This window comes from Convolutriloba macropyga, chromosome 9 (genome assembly GCF_964194025.1).
Source record: "Convolutriloba macropyga chromosome 9, txConMacr16.3, whole genome shotgun sequence".
NCBI classification, from domain to species: Eukaryota; Metazoa; Xenacoelomorpha; order Acoela; family Convolutidae; genus Convolutriloba; species Convolutriloba macropyga.
In genome coordinates this window covers 25736628-25755143 of record NC_134476.1, presented here as the reverse complement: position 1 = coordinate 25755143, position 18516 = coordinate 25736628, and the positions used below count along the sequence as shown (strand labels likewise).

At 36.3% G+C, this 18516-nt stretch overlaps 1 protein-coding gene across 1 annotated transcript in view; it reads right to left on the bottom strand.

Annotated features, from left to right (window-relative positions):
- Positions 1-8961: 8961 nt before the first annotated feature.
- LOC142345288 (alpha-1,4-N-acetylglucosaminyltransferase-like) overlaps positions 8962-18516 on the bottom strand; it is an 87479-nt gene continuing 77924 nt past the window's right edge. Inside the window, exons 4-6 of the mRNA XM_075397274.1 lie at positions 16062-16300; positions 13210-13379; positions 8962-9465 (exon numbers count right to left, since the gene is read on the bottom strand). Of these exons, the coding sequence (XP_075253389.1) occupies positions 9376-9465; positions 13210-13379; positions 16062-16300 (499 nt within the window). The 3' untranslated portion in view covers positions 8962-9375. The remainder of the gene's footprint in view (positions 9466-13209; positions 13380-16061; positions 16301-18516) is intronic.

The window sequence follows — 18516 nt, the reverse complement described above, 5'->3', positions numbered from 1 at the left end:
ATTTCTCTAATTGGTTCAACGCACGGTATATGAGGATAAAATTTCTTAGCGGGAATAACAGATTTAAGGTTTTTACCGATCACAGTGCGGGGCTTGCATTCTGTAGCTTTTACAATAGGCTTGCAGTGCATGTGTGGCCTCCAGCTATGCGTGGCCATGCATGTCATACCCCATGTGCCCGGATGGCTTGAGTGTATGTCCTCAATTAATGCATCTCGCAAGAAATTAGGTATAGCGACTTTTTTTTCTATACATACACACCCAGAACGTACATTTAAATCTCTCCAATATGAATCTATATACGGGTTCAAAGCTTTGAGACGGCTTTCTTTATTTGTTAATATGCAGTCCCGGACCTCTTTTAACACTGCGTCCTTGCTTGTTAACGACGCATTTAGGGATTTATTCAAAATCTTAGACAAAATGTAGTCAAATGTGGGTACATGTGGGCTGGGGGTACGAGAGGTACTAGCATTAGAAGAATGAGTCGGAGATGTTGGCGTTGTTATTTGCAGGGGACTCGCCCCGCGGGTATTGTTTAGCAAATTTGGTCGTTGACTTGCGATGCGGGTGTTGTCCGGCAAGTTTGATTGCTGATTTGCTGTGCGGTATGAGTCGTTAAAACGAACGCGAGTGATGCGCTTTTTAGAAGGCATATTGTTTTTGACTTGGCTTATATAATTTATGTCTGAAGAAGAGTTAGATGACAATGGATGTGTTGAATTAGAAATGCACGACTGAATTGTAAGATGATTTGAGGCAAAAAGCACTGATTTTATTTGTGGGTGTTGACTTTTAGAAATATTTAAGGAATGTCTCCTAATTGACGGGAATTTAGAATGAATAATTTGAGTCTCGCGCGGCGCGAGAGTTAATTCATTCCGATTTTGGAATAATTGTTTACGATTGTTTGTATTTCGCTTAGCGAGAGAAGTGTGAAGTGGTATTTGTGACGCGGGATCTGCATATTTTAAATTGTTAAATTACGATTGGTGTTTGAGGCTAACTTTCGCGGAACGGGGGAATTATAATAATCATGTTTGTATACTCGTGCTGCATGTGTGCCAATTAAGTTTATCGCTTTATTTTTGGCCCCAATTTTAGGTGCGATTTGCAATGTGGGGTTGTATGCTTTTAATAATTGGTGTAAATGAGGTGCAGGTTTTGTATTATTTAATTCCAATGTATTATTAGATGCAGAGATTAACTTTAATTTTGCTACATTAAATTCCTCGTCATACGTGGAGACTTTTATAGCTTTTTGAAACGGGTGTCTAGAAATGTAGTCAACTAAACCCATTTTCGCCCCAGGAAGATGTTCAATATCAAATTGAAATGGAAGTAAACGATCAATCCAGCGAGTTAATCTACTGTTGTATGATTTATTCGATGTATTTTCCTTCATGATAGATAGAAGAGCTCGATGGTTCGTAATAACTGTAAAAATTTTTCCGCACATTTAGTTTTTAAAACATTCAATCGACAAACTACTCCCAGTAGTTCAAGTTCATTTACGCTATAGAGTTCTTCGCAAGAATTTAAAAACGAGACGCAAATGCAATTGGCTTCCACCCATCAATTGTCAGCTGTTCACGTGCTGCTCCGAGACCGAAACGGGACGCATCGCATTTTACGCGTGTTTCGAGCTGCGGGTTATAGTGGCTATTTGCGGTTGCGTTCGCGATGCGATTTTTTATTTCATTAAAACCGTTCTCATGTTCCTCTGTCCAGATGAACTTTGATGTCTTTTTCAGTAATGGGTGGAGGGTATGACTAATTTGAGCACGATTTAGAATAAATTTTCCGATGTATTGAACCGACTCCAGAAAAGAACGGAGTTTCTTTAGAATTTTCAGAGCTTCAAGTGCTAAACTCGCAGCTGTTTTACTTTCAAGTGGCGAGATACCCTATTAAGAAATATGGTATCCTAGCCAATCATTTTGTAACTTTCCAAAATGACATTTGGGCAAATTTATCTTAAGATTTTCGTCATCTAATCGCTTAAGACAATTCATGACATAACTTTTATGTTCTTCCAGAGAACCTCTGCTGACGATCAAAATGTCGTCTCAAAAGCAATATGTATTTTTTAGACCGATTAAGGTATAGTCCATTGCTTTTTGAAATTCTGCTGGCATATCTGTTAGCCCGTAAAATCCTGTTTGAAATCTGTAAGTGCAGGTCATATCACCACTAATAAAGTTAAAGTTACAAAGATTTGCCGTGTTGGTATCCAAATTTAGTTGAATATTTGCATACTTCGAATCTAGTGTAGAAAAGTATGTTGTGTTTTGCGACGCAGAGGCATTAAGTTGTTGAGAAATGGTTTCGACAAGCGTATCAATATTCGGCATCTGATATTTATTCTTGTGAATGGCTTTGTTTAGTAATTTTGAATCAAGTGCAAGCTTTAACTTTTGATCTTTCTTTACGGTGACCACTATTTGTGATTAAGAATATTTATCTGGACAACTTGTGAGTTTTAAGATATGTTTTTATTAAATTTTCTTGTAATTTAATGGGAATACGTCTAGCTTTTTGATGTCTAGGTTGAAAGTCTTTGCGAAAATTAGATTTTGCCACATGGTTTATTGATCTACCGATGCGCGATGTCTGGTCAGGAAAAGTTTTAGCGATTTGTTCCTTGAATTCTGGAGAAGAAATGTTATTGAGACGATTACCTTTTTGAGATGTAGATTGAGTCACTGCTAGTCCAAGTTGATCAAACAATTCACGGCCAATTAGGGATTTGAATCCGTCAGCTACAACGGTGAATGTTGCGGAATCACAGGTCCAACCGTTGCTCGTTATTTGACATTGTATTTTTCCTTCCACCTGGATAGGTTCATTCGAGATTGTCCGAAGTTGCCGGGACGTCTTTTCTCTGATCCAGAGTGCGCCAGGAATACCCTGTACTACTTGCGATGCGAATGAGCGATTTAGAATGCTGCATGCGCTACCGGAGTCCACGAGTAGTGTAGTGCTAATATTGCCGATCTTGATGGGCATGTTGAGGGGCTCTACTTTCTCGACTGCATTCTCGGTCACCGCTAACATATTATGCTCTCCGCTACTATAGTCCGATTCATAGAGCTTAGCTGGTTGTAAGAAATTAACCAAATCCTCGGGATGAGGTTCTTCTTTCACGACGCTTACCATCTTTTTTTAGAGTTTTTGGAATTAACGTTATTTACTTTTCTGCAGATTTTCGCAAAATGGTTTACGAGTCCACAATTGTTGCAAGTTTTACCTTTTGCGATACATTTATCACGTTGATTCGGAAGCCAAATTCCTCGACAGTTTGAACAGTAGAGTGTGGAGTGGTTGTTTTGTCATGGAGCATTGTTCGAATTTTGCCAATTCGGGGTTCGAGAGCTACTAGAGAACTATACTGCGTTGACGTTAGCCGGGATGATAATCTTGTTATGTTGATGAATTTGATGCTGATTTCGCATCCCAAGTTCCATGTTAATTGCTAGCTCTAATGACTGACGCGGCTCAATTGTTTGTTTGAGCAGTTCCTTTTGAATTTCAGAGTCCAACAGGTCAGTAATAAAGACATCGCGTATCAGGATCTCTTCCTTATTTTCGAGTTCTCCGCCAGTTCCTTTAGTTTACCATAGAAGTGTTATACTGTTTATCCCCGAAGCTGTTTCGTAATCAAGAAAACATGACGGTCAAAAGTTATGTTGCGTGGATGGATGAATGCTTCTTCCACGATCTTCCAGAAGTCTACGGTAGTGAGGGTATCGATCATGATGTGCGGGTTCTTGCAGTTGAGAATGCGACGTCCTTCTACCCCGATGCTTAGATAGATTAGAGACACGGCTTTGCGATCCGCCAGTGGCCACGGTTTGTCACCACAGATTATACCGACTGCAATCAGCCGTTGGCATTTGTTTTTTCAATTCATCTTCTGTTGTACATTTCGGGCTTTTCTTTCTCTCTCTCTCTCTCTCTCTCTCTCCGATTGTGCGGAAGCGCCAACTATAGTGTCTTCGTAAAAGGGTTCGAGGGGAAGTTCCACCATCTCGGGTTTGGGTCCAAGTATTTTATCAAGAATGATGTTTTCTTTCGCCAACAGTGCCAATTTATATTGCACTTTTCATTTCTTCCAGCGAAGAGGACGGGTGTAGGTTTATCCCAGAAGGCGTCTATTCCGAGAGCTGTACGTTTAGCTGCTGGCTGCGCCATGTCGTACTCTATTTAAATAGAGTAGCTATTCGCGATGCGGGTGCGCTTAATTTTACTCAAACGGCGATTTGCGGAGCAAGATCCTGACTTGAATACTTTACGCTTACTTGCGGAGCGAGAATTACAAAGAGAATTGTTCATCTGAACTTGAATAGCAAAACTAAGAGAATGATATGAAGTGCTTGTAAACAAATCTTGAATGCGTGATCACACATGTCTGATCACGAAGCGGGAAACCAAGAAAGGAAGTATTAAACAGATCATAAAATACTAAATGAACAAATATGAACTAAATGATCAAGGGCAAATGAATTGAACTAATTTGAAGGCACCGTAAAAAAATACTGCATCAAATAAATAACAAAGGATAATATCCTTGGGTATCGTAGTCCCTATGATTGGTTTATTCTTGAGTTCTTGGCAAAAATTGGCATCTTCGTTTGTTTTATGATGGATGTGTGTCTTATAGAGTCCTAAGCAGTTACTGAACCCGTCCGAAATTCTAAATTGCAACGACTAAGAAAACTTTTGAGCGCTAACGTTATTATTTAATTGTTGATTGCTCAACAATTAAACGTCTTAAATGATTCGATGGAGATGGAGCAGGATTAAACTCACAGTAAAAATGATTCAATTTTGATATTTTTAGTTCATACTTGCTTTTATTTTTTTTCACAGGTTACAAGATTAGACTACATTCCTAGCAGATGTTTCTGAATATATCAGTCATTTTAGCACCAAAAATGGAAAAAGCACGGTAGATGGCTTTAAAATGAATTAAAACTGCCAAAGTTTAGGCATGAAGATTATTTCAGCAAAAACTGGCTTGTGCAGGTTTTTTATTCTAATTGAAAAAATATAGTAGCAGTTTTTTCCCAAGACAAAGAAAAAGTTTTATAACACAAATAACAATGTCTATATTAATCCAGTTAGATGGCAGTTTTCGTCAGAATTTCATTGGGTTGTTCCTTCTAAAACTCATTTTTGAAAAGTTAAAACTGCATGATAGACCCTGTTTCTTGTTAAAAACGCTTTTTAGATGTTCTTATTTTCACTTCATAATAAATAATGCTTAATCTTTAGAGGAATAAAGTAGAGTAGCACTGTTTCGACAAAACTTAGACGTCTTGATCACAATTAATCCACTTTTTTAACTTTGTTTGTTTTTATGATTGGTGTTTTTTTTAGTTCTTGGCTGAAACTGGTATCTTTTATGATGGCTCTGTGTCTTATAGAAATCTTAGCAGTTATTGAACCTGTCATAAATTTCAACTAATTCAGTTGAACAGTGTTAAAATCATTCAAAAATTTATGCATAATTATTCCGTGCTAATTATGAAATTAGCTTAACACATAAAAAAAGAAAAAAATGGGGTTTCAAATTGTTACGACTAAAACATTTTTCGAGCGCGACCGTTATTGTTTCAAAGCTGAGTGTTCAGGGCTCTCGTTTGCACAACATTGTTGATATCTTCTGTTTTGTCGTACAAAGAAAATTCAAAATATTTTTTTACTATCCACTGGCTGAATTGCTATCCACTGGCAGCTCTTCTAAACTTACGCATTTTACCCATTTCCCTGTCAGAAACATTTTGACACCTTTGTCGTTTTTCATGCCCATTTTTCTTTCGCACATAATGTTTGTGCACATTGAATGATTTGTTGATTGGGCGAAAGTGAAGCGATTTTGCGCAATAGACATTTCGTATTAGCTCGAACGCTTATATTGCTTCAATTAGGAACCTGTCTAGTTTTAGATTACCGAAATCTTACTTGCGTGATTTATCTCAAAACTTTGATATTTACTGATAGAGCAATTGGAACAATTGCTTTTGCGAAGGCTGATGTATTCCTACAAGGCATTAGAAGCTCCAACTGATTCTATTCATAAGCGTTTCACTAGCATCTATTTTACTCATTTTTTCGCTGGTTAATGGGTGGAAGATGGAGAAAATATCAGTGTTTATGCAGCATGCATAGCTCAATTTACCCTACTGACGCTTTCTCAAACATGGCGTTGCTTATTTCCATATTTTAAAATCTGAACTGCTCTTTTTAATTTATCCGGGTGTGGTTCCGATAGGCTCCCATCCATGGATCAACGTTTTAATTTCTTGTTTTCCCATCTTCTATGGGTTAACGTTATTTCCACAAAATCACAAATACATAGGACATCGTTGCAATTTCATGAAGGACTCTATGAGTTTTCTATTCCCAGCGTTAAGTAATAATGTGACATACAATGATCCATCGATGGGTTTCTCTGGAATTACCATGATCAACCGATGGGTTTCTATGAGACTGCAACCCGGGTATGAATATATTTAAATTGTCTGCTGTGGCTGCAACCGTTCAGCAATAAGATTACCCAGGTTTTAGACCTCGACTTATGAAAAGACTCAAAAATTTTAGTGAGGTAGATGGCCTTTATTGACTAAAATTACGCAGTCGAACTTAAAGTTGAGTAAATATTTTTACATTTCAAAGAATTTGAATTGTATTGGGGCGCTGTCTTTTTACGACTCGAAGAGGAGTATTGGAGAAGTCCTTTTTTTTAATCAATTTTATTGGAGTGAATTTTGAAGCGGGAAATGAAACGCGTGAAAAAATTTCGAGTGATTTGGTTGCTGAACAAAAGTGAAGAGCGGAGCGAAACGAGAGTGGTTTTTTGTTCACACCGCTGTTTTTGAGGGAGCGAGAAATTGATGTGTGAAAAAAGTTTCTGTGAGCGAGCGAAATTTTTTTGTTCACGTGCGGCTTTTAAAAGCAGTTTTTTTGATACTTTTCCTGTTTTTGAGGTTTGATTATGATTTTGCATTGGATTTGGGCTCGTTCTGATAGGAATGAAAGGTTTCAAGTAGTTAATTTGAGTTTTATGCAAATTTGGAGATTTTTGATCAGTTTTGCTGATTTTTCGACGAAATTTATTGTATTTCGGCCTTTTGTTTTGTTTTACTGCTTTAAGTGCAATTTGCATAGAAGCTCGTTACTCATGGAATATCAAGGATACAAATTGATTACAATTTTGCTGGTATAAAACATTTTTTTCTGAAGAAAAATGACAGAAAAATTGAAAATTTTTCAACCATTTTTTGAAATTTTTTTGCTTTTTTTCGTTTTTTTTCAATCGTAAACATTTTCTTAGCTTGTTATGACTTGTCCATTATTTCTCGATCACTTCATTGCTCTATTTGATCAAAATAATTTTATTTGGCTTTTTTCTTGTAAAATTTAAAAAACGCCTCACTTTTTCTCGTTTTTTTTTGTTCAATTTGGTTTTAAATGTCCTTTCTATTCTTTTTCAACCTTTGATATCATTTGGGGAGTTTTATAGTGGAAGTCAGCTATTTTAGTTCTTTTGGATGTTTTCTAATTTTGATTGATATTAGTTTCGAGTTGTTTCTGTTAAAGAAATTCGAGTAAATCAGAGCAAATTTTGGCCAATTTTTGTCTTTTTTCTTAAGTTTTTTTCCCTACTTCTTCCAATTTAATGTTTTTTGTTGGCAACTTTTTCTCAATAAGGAGCATTTTGTAGGTGTCGATACTATGAATTTGCACTTGAAGGCTTAGCAGGAGGGCAGTTTTCATTTAAACAAATTATACAAAATTCTAATTCGTTTAAGATTTAATAGTCTTTTTTAGTTTGTTGTTTAACATTTCTCTGCAAGTACTAGGTGGGCGATTGATCTAGCCAAATATATAACTAATTGATTTCTATTAAATATGGATGGGAAACTGCATGTTATCTTTTTGTAGAGAATTTTATTTGGACTTTTAGAGAATAATTTTTTTCGATTTTCTCCTTTGTCAAGTTTCCAGTTCTCCAGTCTTTTCTTTGTGAATTGGTTACGCTATCTGTCGATTGGTGATTGGTAATATGCTGGTGATGCATCTGATTAGTGAGAATTTTTACTTCGTCAGATTGAGATTTTTACTTCGAGTCGTTTCCGGAATTCTTCCGGCTATGTTTTTTTTAAGATCTGTTCACACATTTTCATGATTTTTGAAGTCAAATTGGAGTAGTGATTTTGGTCACGCCGAAACAGGAAATGGAGCGAAAAAGCGAGTGGTTTTGCGGCGTGAATTTTTTCGCTCTGATTTTAAAGTAGAGTGAGAAAACGGTGTTTGAACAAAAATTCGGTTTCTCTGTAGTGGTTTTTTGTTCACATGCGGCAATTTCACTCTGATTTTTACTGTTTTTTCGATTTTTTGGATCGGATTTTTTTCTAAATGGTTTTCCCAATCCATTCACAGCTCATTCTAGGCCTAGGTTTTTGTTTGAAATAAAGTTTCTCGCTAGTGGTTTTTTTGTTCACGTGCGGCACTTTGATATTGGTTTTCTGTTTTGTTCTCATTTTTGTTCTGATTTTTTCAAAAATGGTTTTCTCAATTCACTCATAGTCTATTCTAGGTCTAGTTTTTCTGTTTGGTCAATGGAAATTCTTTGAATTGTACGTCAGGACTTGTCCTGCTATGTTTTTCATTGGTCTTTTGATGAGCATTTTGGATCGAGCATGATCTTTTCAAGGATCGATGAGTACCATTTTATTAGTCGAGCGAAGGACAGTTCATCGAGCATGGTATTTTCATGGGTCGAGCAAATCAGAATTCCAAAATAGAACGTCTGATCAAATTTCATAATAGAACATAAGATTTTTGAAGCATGCCAAAAACGTAAATAACGATTGGCTCTTACAGCATTATCAGGAATCTTAATAATCAAAAGTGAAAAAAAATATTGTATTATATTAAAAGTAGAGCCGCAAAACAAGCAAAGATGAACAAAGAAAGCAAAAGATTCGAAAAAGGTTAGTTGCAAATTATTCAATGATAATAAGAATGCCATGAAGAAATATTTACATCAATTACTGCAAATTCGTGTATGTTTATACGGGTGAAAAATATCTTTTCACCTCTTATTTAATCATATATAACTACTTTGAAATTTGAATTCAAAAATGTAACTGCTTTTCATCTTTATTTTCGTAACAATCTTTCAACAAGCATCGAGGAACTTTAATTGAATAAAGCTTTTGGTTATAAAAATTGGCCCATATTCTTCAACCGATGATTCTATCTCTCGTAAATACCATTGATCACCCTGAACACACAAGGATACTGCAAAAGTTTTAGGACAGAATCGCTGTAATACTTGTTGGAAGTCGGAATATCAGTAGTGTTTCAAAACTCGGTCTTGTAATGGCTGAACGCCTTTGGACAGTGCGTTGGACCCAAAAAGGAATAAGCATCTTTCGAAGGATCTCCGGATACCTAAAGAGGAAATACTCGTCAGTTTTTCATCATCATCTTGATGAGAAACATAGCAATACGTTTGAGAAAAATATTAAGTTCTGTATGCATAACGTATAAAAAATACAGTTAATTCCTCTGGAATCAAAGCTGCGACATAACTTGCAACAACAAAAACTCATTGACAGGAGAGAGCCTCCAAGACTCGTAGACATCTAATTTGTACTAAGACCATCGCTTAAACTCATAGTTTTAATTTTTGAACATAGGCTTTAGTTTAGCCAAGTTTACGGTTAATGCAAATTAACATTATACTACGCAGAGAAAAATGTCGCGCATTAATAAATGTGCATTTGTTCATAGTGCAACATTTTTTATTTTGAGGGCGTATGCGTTTAGACGAAACAGATTAGGCGGAGACAAATTTTGGAGCCACTAGTCGAAATTTTACTCCTAACTTCGAATCGGAATTAGGCGAAAACCAATTAACCCACTTCAAGACAGTACACCAAACCCTCTGGAAGTTATAATATCTCAAACGTGACTAAAAATTGTCTTTACATGAAAGTGGGTAATGAGCACATGTAAAATTTACTTTTATTTCATACTATTATATCTTTTAAACACTCCTTCGGCAAAACATTTTGGCAATAAAATGCAAGGAAATAGTGGAGATCAAAATAAGAAAGAATTCATTGCTTTAATCGAACTAGTGCAGAGCTATGGGGCTTTAAAAAAATTCAGGAAAAATGTTTAATTAATTGTTGGAATGAGCCAACCTTAAACGCTGCAAATGTTTTTAAATCGTTTGACATAATTGGGACCATGTCCTTGTACGCTATTATCATCCTTATACGATAAAAAAAAACACATTTTTTTGGTTAAATTGATGACTCTATAGCGTCAAGGTGGTTTCAAACTTTTTTTTGGTTTTCGATTATGGTCCGCACAACTTAAGTTCAATTTTGTCGACTATAGAATTTGTTTTCTGCTAATTGAGCGCTAGCATAATATCCCATCACCTCTCTTTGTTCCGGATTCCGATGGGTGTTAAAATTCAATCTAAATGGAAGCAATTGTCGAAGGCTAAAAAAAGATTAAAACCCTTACACGCATAGTTAAAGGTCTTACAATGACTCGACAGGGATGGAGCAGGATTAAAATCACTGTAAAATTATTTCACTCTTTGATATCTTTAGTTAATTGCATTTATTTAATTTTCACAGGTTACAAGATTAGACTACATACCTGGCAAATGTTTCTCAATACGTTGGTCTTTTTAGTATCGAAAGTTAAAAAATAATGCAGAAAGCACGTTATATGGCTTTGAAATGAATTTAAATTGACGATGTTTTGGCATGAAGATCAATACAGCAAAAATTATCTTAAACCAGTAATTTTATTCGAAATGAAAAACAAATGTATAGTAGCAGTACTTTCCTTTGAGACAGAAAAAAGTTTTGTAAGTGTCTATGTTAATCTTGTTAGGTTGCAATTTTCGGCAGAATTTCATCTTTTTGTTTCAAAACTGATTCAAAAATGTTATAACTGTATGATATAGCCTGTTTCCTGTTAAAGCCATTTTTATGATTTCCCTAATTCCAATTCATAATGAATAATTCTTAATAATATGTGGAACAAAAATAGGGTGCAACTGGTTTGACGAAACTTCTTGATCACATTTTAGCCATTTTGTTAACTTTTGTTGTTTTTATGGTTGGTATTTTCTTGAGTTCTTGGTATTTTTGGTTATTCTTATGATGGTTGTGTGTTTTTAGCAGTTATTGGACCTGTGAGAAATTTAATTAATCCAGTTGAACCGTGTAAGAAATTGTTTATTTATTTTTTCATAATTATTTTGTATTAATTATGCAATTAGCATAACACATATGAAACAAGCAAAAAAATTCGAAGTTTCAAATTGTTACAACTAAAAAATTTCGAGCGCTAACGCTATTGTTTTAAAATAGGATGTTCACCAGTCAGAAAAGACCTTTCGATGCTGTAATCGTTTGATTTGATCTTAATATACGCAACAATAGTTTGTCGTTTTAAATCTTGTTCTTTTTTCATTGTTTATTTGAGGAGTTTCATATCAAATATTTTTCTGATAAAATTTAGCCATTTTGTTAATTTTGGTTGTTTTCATGTTTGCTGTCTTATTAAGTACCTGAAAACCTTAGTACCTCAAATTGAACTCGGTCACAAAATGTTTGGTTGTTTTCATATAAATTCAGTACTCATTGTAAAAATAGGAATATATCTAAATCAATACAAAAATGATGCATCAAACTTTCAGGGTAACAAAATTTCCTATTTTATCCTAACATTTTTTAAAGCTGAAAGTGGACCAATCAACAGAGAAGGTGCCACAATTTGATTTAATTTTTATAACTCAATATTCTTTTGTTTTTTGTGCATCTTATTCTTTTTTTTATCTTGTTTTGTGAGAATTTTTTGATCAGTTAGCTTTCTAGCTATTGATCCAGCTCTCAAAAATTTGCATAGTCTATCAAATTTCTTCAAAATTACATCGCAGATCAAAAATTTTCAATAGTAATATGAAATAATTATATGTTTTCTGCTTTAACCCCCGTGATAAAAAATTTCCAATAAATCTGTTTGAAATGGTTTTTGTGTTTAAATAATAACATAAAAGCAAAAAATTTTTATACTTTTTTAAAGAAATGTTTCTCTATTTTTTTTATATATTCTACAAAGATTAGCAGCGAATGTAACTTAAGTAGGAATATTTGCTTTTTAAAAGGCAAAACAGCAAAAAAAACTTATGGCCTTCAGATTTTTCCACGTGCTTTCCGGCGTTTGGTTTTACTAAAATTCACATCACAATGGAAACATAGGAGAAAAAAGGGTTATGTCTACCGCGCGTTTATGTTATTATCATGCCAGCTGAACTGAATTTTTATTAGATTTCCCTTTAAGTATAACCGTAATTGAAGACGAAGTAATTCTTGCAGCAACGTGCAAACATCTTACAAAAGGCAATCAAGATCATGGGAGAAGAATTTAAAATTGCATGACTCCCGCAAAGCTCTCGTTCAAGGCTGCGCTTCTCAATTTGCTTCCGAAATTCAAAGCTGATGATTTCTTTTCAATAATATATAGTCTTTGTGGCCTTATCTTGGCATGTCATCAGTTTCTGATCACGTAGATGTCTGGTGTGTTATTTTAACTTGTTTCTTTTTGTGCTCTTTTCAATTTTTAGTAGTAATTAAGAGCCAAAGATTATCATTTTCAATTTTGACAATTGTATCTTTTTGGTACCAAAGTTTGGTACCAATGTGTTTCCTTGCTTTATCCTATCAGATGCTTCTTTTTTCTTCAATGTTTGTTTTCATCCATTATCCTGAAAAAAAACAAAAAAAACAGATAAAAAATTTTGCTTAAAACTTTGCTTCTTTTATATTAGTTTAAGTTTAAAACAACGTTCATCTCCATACAGCAATAGTTTGGTACCATAGATGGTGGTAGTAGTATTAGAAGTAGTACCAGAATTTTCATAGCGTTTGGACTCCACCTCCCACCTACGAGACTTTATACCACTGAAAATCCTTTACACATGTGATTTTATTGTGGTGAAATGAATTTTTGGTCTGTTTCAGTCATCTCGGAGACACCCTTTTATTTTGAGCTGATAGTTGAAATTCAAAGAAATTCCTACACTTTGCCAAACATAGTGTTTTTTCCATCTGAGGAATCTGCGGATTTTCCTGTGTCACGGGGAGGGGGGGCAACAAAACCTACTTTTCTGTGATCATTGTAGTGGGAGTAGAAGTGAACAGAATAGGCGCATCTGAAAACATCTTCCCATTGTTGAGGAGTTTTTGGATCAGCTGACCAGAGAATAGATTTGGCTTGGTGGTGTACAACTGGCATAAAAGTGTAGTCTGGAATCAGTGCCATTTCACGCTTAGCTGAAAGAACATCAAAAGTGAAAAATAATCAATTGTGTAAGCTTGACGATGATTAATTTATGTTTATCATCACATTTTTTATTTAAGAGAAAACCATATCGATATTGTATATTATCGTTACACTATTTGAGACTCAGTAAGTCCAAATAACCTTTTGATCAGCTTTGTTGTGTAAGCAAACTTGTTTCGGTTGAAGTAAACAAACAATTTCAATCAATTAAAGAATCATTTGTCGGAGTTTTTGCTAATAACTCGGACAATCATTCAGGTCGGGAAAATTCTGAATCAAAAGACGTTGCACTTGAACTTGGATATTGTTCGGGCAAAGTTTCAAAACGGCAACTTTATCAAAAAAAACAGTCGTAGCCGTAGAACCTCTCATTGATTTTCTCGAGCTTCGAGTTTTTAATTCTGGTTGTCAATTGGTTTCTATAACATCAATAAGAAACTAAGCTAGGCCAGGCTAAAGCCAGTCAGAGAAACTGACTCTTTTCTTCGTACAAGCTTCTTCTACTGAGCAATTTTGTTCCTCAGGAAGAAAAATTTACCATGTAAAAGTTAGTTCTCTTTTCATTAAATCGCAGTTAATTCGAACTGTACGATGACTAAATTGATTAACAGAAACAAGACACAGTAACAAGTAATTTACCGCTCCAGATAATGTGTTTCAATACGAACTCTGTGTCAGTTTAACATAACCAAAGTTGCATTTTTCAACTGTGTTATGGTTGTTTTTCAAGTTATGTTTCTAGTGATTCACGTCGTCTTTCATCGCAAAATTGCAAATTTGATTGGCCGATAAGGATGTCGACAGAAGGTGATCAGATAAATGATGTCATTTATAGTGTATATTAGGTGTCGTGGGAAGTCTCTTTACTTTGTAGTACCCAGGATGAAGTCCTCGACCCAAAACAGGCATTGGCCAGACCGACAATACCAGAAGATAGGTATTGGCCAGACTGAACAGACTTTCTCCAGACCATTGGCCAGACCGAACAGAACCTTGGCCGGACGGCTGTCCAGACCATCGGCCAGACCGTTGTGCAGACCGTGGGCCAGACCGAACAGACCCTATGCCAGACCGTTGTCCAGACCGTCAGCCAGACCCTTGTCCATACCTTTGGCCAGACCGAACAGACTTTTGGCCAGACCAAGTTTCGGTCGATTCGGTCTGGCCCGAAGTCTGGGCAAAGACTGTATGGTCTGGCCAATACCCACATGTTGATCTGGCCTGAACGGCCAGACCAAAATGTGGGTATTGTCCAGACAGAAAAATGGTATTGGGCAGACCGAGCAGACAGAAAAATGGTATTGGCCAGACCGAACAGACCGAAATACGGGTATTAGCCAGACCAAACAGACCGAAATATGGGTATAAGCCGGACCGAACAGACCGAAATATGGGTATTAGCCAGACCGAAGAGATCGAAATATGGGTATTGGCCAGACCGAACAGACCGAAATATGGGTAATGGCCAGATCGAACGGACCGAAAATGCCATTGGCCAGACTGAACAGACCGAAATATGAATATAAGCCAGACCGAACAGACCGAAATATGGGTATTGGCCAGACCGAACAGACCGAAATATGGGTACTGGCCAGACGGAACAGACCGAAATATGGGTATTAGCCAGACCAAACAGACCGAAATACGGGTATTAGCCAGACCGAACATACCGAAATACGGGTATTAGCCAGACCGAACATCCCGAAATACGGGTATTAGCCAGGCCGAACAGACCAAAATATGGGTATTGGCCAGACCGAACAGACCGAAATATGGGTAATGGCCAGATCGAACGGACCGAAAATGCCATTGGCCAGACGGTAGGCGCGACCCAAATTTTTTCCAGACCATTGTGGACAGTCGCACCGGACCCCCTGTCCACGACCCCAGTCGGTCTGGCCAATATCTGTCTTGGGTCGCGGTCTTCATCCTGGGTAAGATTGTAGAATATTTTGTACCCCCGAATGAGTTCATCGCAAACCAATCGAAAAGCATCTGTTGCAAAATGATTGTGTAACTTATCAATATGTGGCAACATTGCTTTGGTGATGGATTCATTGCTTTGGATCTGTTTTTAGATTCAATAGGCTAAACCAATCGAAAAGCATCTGTTGCAAAATGATCAGCAATTTTCAGTGTTCAGAAGGGAGTAGACAAAATTTATCAATTCAGTATCAAAGTTTACACGCAGCTGACTTCTGACTTCTCACACGCATCAGAAGTCAGCTGATGCGTGCATACTTGCATTTTTCATGTAAACAATGACACAGCCTAGAACTGCTCAGTCACATGAGCAAGCATGTAGATTTACATGATTTTACCGTCTTAATCTCAGGATTTCTTTATGTGACTCGCGAAAAAAGTCAACAACCACGCAATATCTCATGCGATTTCAAACGGGAATCAAACTTTTTGATTTACACTGGAAAGTGTCCCGTTTTTACACGGTACGTCAAGATATATTACAGAGGAAAAAATTAGAATGCAATGCAACTCAGCTCATTTTTTTACCACCCAGTGATTCCTGGATCTAATTTGTCCAAGTTATTTTCAGGGCATCTTTGTCGTTCATTTGTTTCTGGATTTTCGAGAATTCTAGGAATGTTTCAGAATTCTCCTGGCAATTTGTGCAAATAGATGAAAGGACATTCAATGTTAAAACACAAACTTACGGTTTCCTTTGTCCAATATCCGATTAGTTAGTCCTGTTTTGTACATTCGCTTTGCCACCTGGTACGCAAATTGAGGCCCCACTTGATGTCTATTGGTGCTTGTTGGGTCATAAGTTTTGTTTGCCAGTTCCATGTAACGGTATAAAAATTCATGTCCAACTGGGAAGCGGAATACACCATTGAATAAAGTATGGAACTCCAAAAGGGACCCCCATGGAATTCTACACTGCATGTCTGGCCTAAACGATGCGCCTTTTATTGGACCATCGTAAATTTTTATGATTTTGTTTAAACTTTCATTGATTTTCTAGTTGCTTGAATGGGAAACGGTTACTTGAATCACTATTTGACGCCAACACGAGCGTTGAATGAAAATAGAAATGATCTTTTTCGTTATAGGAGCTACAAAGATAATAGCCGAGAGATCATAGTGGCAAAGACACCTAATTTGACAAAGGTATATAGAACATAATAACCGACTAATGGGTGAAGTGGGGGCGGGTCAAACTCTAAGAACATCCCTTCACACCTTGAGTAAAAGTGTCCAAAACTGTTGAATGATAGTGAGCTGAAAGGCTCTAAGAGAACTTGGGTCTTTCCTATAATAGCCCACATGAAAACATAGTCCCCCATTATGGTATATTTACTACGATTGGGAGCTGTAGCTTATCTGACCACTAAGCTGGGGGGTGGGGCTATAATGGGAAAGACCCGAGAACTCAATGCCCGCTGAACGATACCTGTTTATCGTGTTTTTGAGGACGAAAAGTCAAAATGAACAGGCGAAAAATCGGTCAAGCAATAAATCGCAAAAAAGAGACCAACAGGGATAATATAATTGCTAAACTTCGTTTCAGAGCATCTAAAAGCAAATTTCACGATTACTTTTCATAAAAACATTGTTGACTTTTCTGATCTAAATGATTGTTTTGATTATAGATTAATAATATGACTTCTATATATATATATATATATATATATATATATATATATATATGTATGTATGTATATTTATATATATTATATATATATATATATATATATATATATATATATATATATATATATATATATATACGGAAAAATATCTCTAGTCAAAAAATTATAAATAGCAAAAGTTTTTGTTACGGTTTTTTTGATGATTACATATTTGCGGGTAGCCGTTTTTAACTTGTTCAAGGACTTGAGTCAAGATTTTGTGCGCTGTCATACATGACTTGATTGTTAAAAAAGGTGTTCCAAGAAAAACAGGGGGCCAGAAAAACTTGGAGAAGTCGTCAAAGAGGGGGTTGCCTAGAAACCGTTACGTGAGAAAGTATAAAAAAGGAGTTAGTCAGCCAAAACGCGTGCGAGAACAAGGCGAACAAGCCGTAAGCCATTTTTATCTTCAACACGCGGTGTTGTCCAACTCGTCCAGGGTACACCTATGTGATACAGTTAAAAGATTTGAAAATGTACTAAAAAAGTTGTCATTATATCATTCAGTTAGTTTGATTCTTAACCGTAAGGTTATTCACTGAGGTAAGTTTTACCTATCACTAAATAATCAAGTATTCAGATATGTTCACACTCCCCACTTTTGTTGCCAATACCCAACTTCATTCTCATATCAGTTAATGTTTAATTCAGTTACTTGTCAATCTATCGTGTTTTGGACTGTGAATAGTTTGTGGTGGAATCGAGTCGGTAATCCAGATCGCTCGAACAGAGTTCAAATTGTAACATTCTTGATCAATAAAAGTAAAGACTGTAAATGCAGGTTACGCAAAGCATAGTGGACTCGCACTTCGAATCAAACACTACGAAAGTAGACAAACATTCGACAATCAATTGCATACCTCTACACTAAAATGTATCACATGGTGCAGTCAGCACCAAAAGAATGAACCCTTCTGGGAACAGAACCATTTTGGTAATGACCAACACTTGAACCCCCATTGAGATGGGAACTTTGGAGAAAAATTCTGAAGTTGGCAAAACTCGCAAAAGAAGGCATCTCGATTGATATACTACGAGAAGCGCAGCCGGACCAAGTCATTTTGCCCCCAAACCAATTTATGAAGGAGATGTGGACAACAGCACGGCTAAAAGTGAGAAAGATCGCAGAGTTCACAATGAACAACTTAAAAATGCATGGCTTAAAAAACAACAGAAAATTGAGGCGGCGAGAACACTGTGCGGCAATAGATCGCGCAAAAATTTTTGATACCATAGCTGTCTCACCTACAATACTTCAGTCTTGGCACGGAAGGTGGACAGATTTTTGGTTCTCAAGAACCAACGGTACAGACTGCCCAGATTTCGACGAAGCACGTTAGTGGACAAAGTCTTCACTAAATATAGAAACATAACATTCGATTGTTTTACATTTCTAACACGAATACAACTGAAAAGGGAGCCAGTAGAGAACTTTTTCGGATGCCTTCGAGAATTCTCCTTGAGCTCTGATCTTGGC